General features: G+C 58.8%; 1 protein-coding gene across 1 annotated transcript; it reads left to right on the top strand.

Moving 5' to 3' along the window:
* The first annotated feature begins 2,543 nt into the window (after window positions 1–2,543).
* FOXD2 (forkhead box D2) lies at window positions 2,544–5,113 on the top strand. The gene has a single exon (XM_044236406.1). It carries the CDS (start codon window positions 2,544–2,546, stop codon window positions 4,038–4,040), a length of 1,497 nt encoding a protein of 498 aa, XP_044092341.1. The 3' UTR covers window positions 4,041–5,113.
* Window positions 5,114–7,552: the final 2,439 nt, after the last annotated feature.

Raw genomic sequence — 7,552 nt, forward strand, 5'->3', positions numbered from 1 at the left:
GGGGCCACAGAGGACTTTCTCTCCCTGGATAGGAGCAGCCAGACCTGCTTCCACTCTCCTCTGCTCTCAGCCAGATGGCTTGAGAGGATAGAGACCTCCATCACGAAGATTAAGTGATAAGCACCTGGCCCTGCTCTATCTTGCAGGAGCCTAGGTGAGTCCCTTCCCTCGTCTGGGCCTCTGGTTGTCCCAACCGTGGAATGGGAAAGTTAGATTTATATTAGATTATTCCGTAGACTGGAAACTGTTAGAGGAAAGAATGTATCTGCCCCCACATCAACCCTGTTGAGTTCCAGCTTGTAGGGGCCAGGAGATCCCTCCCGCCCTGCTCCTAGCACCTCTCTACAGGGGATCTGATTCAGCGCAGTGACTACAGAGGATTAGATAAACATTATCCCAGTAGGGGTAACCCAGTGAGGGGCTAGATCAGAGCTTGAGATCTGGGTGGGAGACTACACCTCGCCTGTCTTCTCTCTCCCCAAGAGTCTGCAAAGTGCAAAGTGCTCCCAATACCCTCTTCATAAATAGACTAGAGTGACAGAACTACTTTTAGGTATTAGTCATGAAGTAGGTGCTTTTCTTTTTTCTTCTTCTTTGCAGGCTCCCTGCTGAGCAGAGAGCCCGATTCGGGGCTTGATCCCAGGACCCTGAGATCATGACCTGAGCCGAAGGCAGAGGCTTAACCCACTGAGCCACCCAGGCGCCCCGAAGTAGATGCTTTTAAATCTCATTTTTACAGAGAAAGAAACAGAAGCACAAAGAGTTAAAGAAATGTATCCAACATGACAGAGTCAGTAAGTAAGAGAGTGAGAACCAGAATCCCAGCAGCTTAACATCAGGGTTTCTGCTCTTAACTCCCAGGCAAAGCAGGAAACTGAGGCTGGGTAGGGAAAGTAGCTTGGTGGCTGTCAGACAGCCTTATGACAGCGGACGGCAGCTGGGTCTCGGGCCTCGCATGCGGGGCTTTGACCACTGCGCGGCGCTGGCGGAGCAGTGGCCTGTCCATCAGCTCAGTTCTTGCCCACGGCCATGCCCATTACTCCTGTCACCTCTCAGGGTTGAGATGGGCCCAGTCTACTGGATGTTGGGTTCCTGGCCAGGGGAGAAAAGAGCCTAATGGGCTGGGCAGAAACCCGGCTGGTAAGAAGAAGGGCAAGGACCAGCCTTGTGTGCGGGGGGCTCCTGAGAGACGAGGCAACGCTGGCCTGGGGCTGAGGTCAGGACTCATTGAGGAAGGTGTCTTTAGGGGTCCTGATGCCGGTCCGTAGGGCCTACAAGTCCGGCCAGAAAGGAGGGGGCAGCCCTGCAGTGCGGCTGGGGGTAAGGAAATGGAGCGAGGGATTCTCGGACCCTCGAAGAAATACCCCCCCCAAAAAATGCAGGGTTTCCACAGGAAACGAGGCAGGGATTCACCGAAGGCGAAAGACACAGTCACAGAGCCCAAGACAAACGGATACCCGGACCGAAAGGGGCAGAATACAGACAAACTCAGAGCGATGGACCGGTGCACGGCCCCGGAATACCGCCGAAGCGCCGCACAGTAGCTTCGGGGAGAGGGCGACGCGCAGGCGACGCGCTCCCCGGGTCTCCCCGCACACACTCCTGCGTCTGGGGTCCTGCGACGCGGCAAGAGGGTGTATGGCGGGGTCTCGGCTTTGGAAGGGAGAAGAGGGGAGCAGCCGGAATCTCTCACCTCTCCGAGGCCCGAGGCTGAGAGCGCCAAGTTTGCTCCTCGCGATCACTCAAGTGCGTCTCCCCTAGGGCCGGAAGCCGCTCTGGATCCGGCGGGCCCGGCTCTGGCGGCTTCGGTCCTGCGGTCTCAGGCTCCCGCTCGCGCTCCAACTGCGCTTCAGCCTTGGTGGCCCCGGGCGCTGCCGTGGACAGATGAAGGGTCGGGGGCTTTCCCTACTTCTCCCCGCGCCGGACGGCGCCCGCGTGAACCTCAACATCCAGAGGCTGAGCGCACTGGTTCCAGGTGGTGGCTCCGGGGAGCGGAGCGTGTGCGGGATCTGCGGGCAGAGGAGGACCCGCCTCCGGCCACCCGAGCCAGCTCTAGCCTGTGGCCGCTGTTTGTTCCCGCCGGGCCCCTCCGCTGAGGCAGTCCTCCCGCCCCCTCCCGCCCCGCCCCACCCCGCTCGGGGAGCTCCGCCCCGGGTTCGCGCTCTTCCGCCTTAGGCAGCCGCGAGGCGGGAGGGACAAATTCCCCTACCCCCCCCCCATCCCGGGGGCACTGGGGGCCGAGACCGCCAGGTTCAGGGGAAGCCTCAGCTCCTTCCGCCCACGCCCCGGGTGTGGGCGCCGGGCTTCGTTCGGCTCCCGGGGCGGCGGGGAGAGCGGCCAGTCGGGTGCTCACCGGGAGGTGAGAGCCGGGAGTTGGGCCACGAGGGGGCGCTGCGGAGCTGGGGGACACCCCTCCCTACCCTCCTCAGTCCCCCGCCCCCTCCCCGCCCGCGCGCAAAACACACTCGCCCCAGAGGCAGCGCGGCGGAGCCCGAGCCGCGGCCGGAGCGGAGCCGGAGAACGGCGGTGGCGGCGGCGGCACCATGACCCTGGGCAGCTGCTGCTGCGAGATCATGTCCTCCGAGAGCTCCCCGGCCGCGCTGTCCGAGGCCGATGCAGACATAGACGTGGTGGGCGGCGGCGGCGGCAGCGGTGGGGGGGAGCTCCCTGCCCGCTCCGGGCCCCGCGCCCCCCGGGACGTGCTCCCCCACGGCCCCGAGCTTCCTCCGGAGGAAGCCGAGGCGGACGCAGCCGAGGACGAGGAGGAGTCCGGCGGCTGCTCGGACGGCGAGCCCCGCGCTCTAGCGCCCCGGGGGGCGGCGGCCGCAGCGGGAAGCCCCGGACCAGGCGCGGCGGCGGCGGCAGCGGCCCGGGGCGCCGCGGGGCCTGGGCCGGGACCGCCGTCGGGGGGCACGGCGACGCGGAGCCCCCTGGTGAAGCCTCCCTACTCGTACATTGCGCTCATCACCATGGCCATCCTGCAGAGCCCCAAGAAGCGGCTGACGCTGAGCGAGATCTGCGAGTTCATCAGCGGCCGCTTCCCCTACTATCGGGAGAAGTTCCCCGCCTGGCAGAACAGCATCCGCCACAACCTCTCGCTCAACGACTGCTTCGTCAAGATTCCCCGCGAGCCGGGCAACCCGGGCAAGGGCAACTACTGGACGCTCGACCCGGAGTCGGCCGACATGTTCGACAACGGCAGCTTCCTGCGGCGCCGCAAGCGCTTCAAGCGGCAGCCGCTACCGCCGCCGCATCCACACGCGCACCCTCATCCCGAGCTGCTGTTGCGTGGCGGGGCTGCGGCGGCGGGGGACCCTGGAGCCTTCCTGCCAGGCTTCGCCGCTTACGGCGCTTACGGCTATGGCTACGGCTTGGCGCTCCCGGCCTACGGCGCACCCCCACCGGGCCCGGCCCCGCACCCCCATCCGCACCCGCACGCCTTCGCTTTCGCCGCCGCTACCGCGCCTTGCCAGCTGTCGGTACCCCCAGGCCGCGCCGCTGCTCCTCCACCCGGACCTCCGACGGCTTCGGTGTTCGCGGGCGCAGCCTCAGCTCCGGCCCCCGCGCCTGCCCCGGGCGCAGGGTCGGGCCCCGGCCCCGCAGGCCTGCCAGCCTTCCTGGGCGCTGAGCTGGGGTGCGCCAAAGCCTTCTATCCCGCGTCGCTGAGCCCTCCCGCAGCCGGCACCGCGGCGGGTCTGTCTACCGCACTCCTGCGCCAGGGCCTCAAGACGGACGCGGGCGGTGGTGCGGGCGGCGGGGGCGCAGGGGCCGGGCAGAGGCCTTCCTTCTCTATAGACCACATCATGGGCCACAGTGGCGGCGGGGCAGCACCCCCGGGCGGAGGCGAGGGCTCCCCGGGATCGCCTTTCGCGGCGGCTGCAGGTCCTGGGGGTCAAGCCCAGGTCTTGGCTATGCTGACTGCCCCAGCCCTGGCTCCAGTGGCCGGCCACATCCGCCTCTCTCACCCCGGGGACGCGCTCCTGTCCTCAGGGCCCCCGTTTGCCAGCAAAGTCGCCGGCCTCAGTGGCTGCCACTTCTGACCGCATCGAGCTTAGGGCCGGTAAGGCCCGCACTCCTCAGCCTCTCCCGGGAGCTCCTGCGGTCCCAGCGGAACTCAGGGAGTCTATTTATGAAGAGTCTCCAGACCTTGGGCCGGCGCTCCTGGCTTGGCACTTCAGGCTCCATGCTCAGAATTTCGGCGAGAGTTGGGACGAAGCGGGCTCCATCCATCAGGGAGAGGCCCAGGTCTACGCGATGAATTCGCAAGCCATGATCCATCCCACTCCAATATGAGCATTAAAAGGATCGGAGGAGCCTTCACTTTTTCCCAGCCTCTGCGCCTCTCAGAGGCCTGGGAGGAATGCTTTCCTGGAGAGATGTCTGCCCAGGCCCTACCGATTCCACCAGAAACACCAACTGCACAGAGAGGTCTCCGTTTCTGCCTCTCCCTCACTCCTTCCCCCAATTTGAGGCCCTGCTTGTCCGATATTATAATTTAAAGATACCTATTATCTGCTTTGTGCTTAAAAGAAAATTTCAACTTTTCTTCTTGCTGTTCTCCAAGAAAACTCGTTTCCTCTGAAGCCTAAAGCAGTGTCTACACCGGCGAAGATGAACGGAGAGGTTAAGCCAGGGGTTTCCGCAGTCCCCGCAGAAACCCGGGATCCCACTACACTGAGGAACATCCTCCCTCTTTTGTGTTGGGGTGCTTTTAAAGGAACTTTCCCCTTTTCCCATGGCAGGCTGGGTCCAGCCATCCAGGGCCAGCGGCCCTTTCAGCGCTCTGCTCTGTCCCAGGCCCTGGGATATTTATTGTAGCTAAAGGCAATGAGGTTGGGGTGGGACAGGAGGGTCTGGGTCAAGGACTGGAGAGGTGGGGGTGGGGTGGGCAAGAGCACATCCTGTGGCAGGGGGTCCTGTAATTACGTGTAAATACCTGTATAGCGGGCTGCTATCTGCGTTCTCTGTCCACTGGGTGTGAATTGATTTAGATTTCCCCACTGAGGGGAGACTCTGTGAAATCGTCTGATGGTCTGTGTGGAAGAAAAGAAAAATCTGTCTTCCCCCCCATTCCCATTGGTGTCAGTTGAATAAATGTATGTGAACTCCGGCAGTCACTAGCTCTGTCTGCTTGTCTGCACTCCCCTTTTCCAGTCAGGGCTTTCCCAGACACCCATCTCCCAGGTAGAGAGGGAGTGGGGAAGAGCCCTGTGCAGCCCAGACAGGTAAAGGAGGTCTTGGGCTTATTGGATACTGGGAATGTTGTGGCCTTAGCCTTTGGCTGTTGATGGGGCTAGGACTCTGGGAAGCCTGGGACCCCTGTAGCACTTTCATTTTCACTCTGGTCCTAAATGTCTGCCTGGGGTTCTACAGCCGAGGTTTTGTTTCAAATGCACCAGAGGATTCTCATCTGGTTTAGACTTCAGCGAGGCCTGGTCTTATCTGGGAGCCCAGTGCTCATGGACAATCTACCCACTAAGTACAGTTGGAGTGAATGTGTTTCTTGATGCGTATTCTGTATGCCTCTGTGTGCGGAGGCTTTTCTGGAGCTTGTTCCTGTTTGTGTTTCTGAGGGTCCTCTGTATCCTTGCTTTTTGTCCTTCTTTGTGGGGGGAGGAAGTGAGGTGTATTTTAGGATATCTGTATTTTTATTTCTTTATGTGTTCATGTATGTGTGTCTCTATGTTTGTGATTGTCACTGTCTTTTTCTGGCTCTGTAAGAGGAGAGAGACCTCTCTTTAGCCACTGTAGAGCCTTTTTGGGGGATCTCCCTCCCTCCTGCTGCTGTGGACAGGTCAGTACGAATAGCTTGAATGGGGGACTGTGAAACCCTTCTCTCCTCTGACCTGAGAGGGTTAGAAGTGCACTATGAGCCAAAAGAGAGAGGCAGTGCGGTCCTACTCTGTTAAGGCAAACCTTCCCAACCCTTGAGCCATGCTCACAGCCAGAATGTACTGCTGAAGTGCAAAACCATTGGGAATCATGGCTGGAGCCTTCCATAAACTTACTGAGTTTCCCAGCTTGCTGCCTGTGCCTGGGACTCCAGCTGGCTAGACTCGAAAGCATGTTGGGCGGGAGGGGATGCTTTGGTTGAACAAAGATGGTTACTCAGCTCTTTGTACATTCAACTGAGGATAGAAGAAGAGAAGGAGAGGAGAGAAGGAGAGATACGAAGGTGCAGAATGAGGCATTTCAGCCATCACACGGGAAAATATACACATGCTGAGGGCGAGTGTTGGGCTAGAGTGACAGCTAGAAGGAGGAAGACAGGGTCAGGGAACCAAGTCTGGAAAACTTAAGAGGGGCAGGCAGGGAGAAGCCCCACAGGTCTCTTTAGCCAGAGTCCCAGGCATTAGCAACAGCAGGAAAGGAGAAGGTGGTAGAGGACAGAGTGCCCTAAGGGAGGAGGGTCAGAATCAGGATCAGGTTAGGGAACGTACCAGGGCTAAGGAACAGTGGTTGGAACTCTTAAGTGTCTCAGGTGGTTCCCTAACAGAGGGGAGACAAGGTTGGAGGTGGAGGTAGTAAATTAGGCTCCTCTGCCAGAGAGGGGTCCTTGTCCTTGAGAGACTGTGGGAGAGGGTGGGGAGGTCGAAAGCAGTGGGCCACCTTCGCATGATTTTATCAAATAGTCCACGAGAAGTAAGGTTAGAGTTAGTGGTAGAAAGGGAAATGGCCTGCTGATATGGGGATAATGGCTCTGGCGGGTTACTTGGTTGACTTCCGTTGCTGACTTTAATTTCTTTTCATTTGAGGGAGGTTGAACATGACCGTGTGTGTTTGCCCTGAATAAGGCATTTTGTAGTTTATGTGATCTCATTTACCATGAATATGTCACTCCCAGATCTTAGGTTGGAACTTCAAGTAAAATATTTATCAGTTAGTTTTTCCTCTGTGGAAGAGAAAAAATTCAGTCAGAATTCATATCTGATGGTGGATAGGCAGATGAGAAGATAGGGCCTCAGTCGCATTTTTCAGGAGTAGCAGCAGATCCTTCTGGATTCCTCAGTGTGTGTTTGTGAAAGTAAATGTTTGTGTAAATTCATTTGAGCATATTGCCTTTATGTATATGTGTGTCAGAGGGTCCATATCAGGAAGTGGTAGAAATCAGAGGTTCGGGAAAGAGTGAGATGCACCCTTCCAGGGGTTTCTAAGAAGCTTGAGGCCCCAGACCCATGACTCAGATCCCAGATTCCCCATGGGTCAAGAAGGCCAGATCTGGCTCAGATTATGGCTGAGGACTGGGAGGCGGAAAGAAACCACAGATGCCCAACTGCCCTTGAAAAATACAGGAAAAGAATTGCTGAGAGATCTGTACTACTAAAGGCAGGTGAGAAGGGAGGGTGTTTAGAATCTGAGACTCTTTTAGGTTGGGTGGACCCAGAACCTGTAAATTAGGAACTGGCAAGGACCCACCTGGGATCTGGACTGTAGGGAAGAGCAAGAAAAAGGATGAGGGGATTGCAGATAGAGCCCTCTCTTTGTGTTCACCCCCCCCCCCCCAGATCAGAGGAACGCTGGTAAGTGGCTCCTTCCCTTCCTGTGGGTGCAA

The sequence above is a fragment of the Neovison vison genome, chromosome 2, assembly GCF_020171115.1.
Source record: "Neovison vison isolate M4711 chromosome 2, ASM_NN_V1, whole genome shotgun sequence".
Lineage (NCBI taxonomy): Eukaryota > Metazoa > Chordata > Mammalia > Carnivora > Mustelidae > Neogale > Neogale vison.

Coding starts and splice junctions, on each gene's coding strand:
- FOXD2 (XM_044236406.1), top strand. CDS start 2,544: ATGACCCTGGGCAGCTGCTGCTGCGAGATCATGTCCTCCGAGAGCTCC.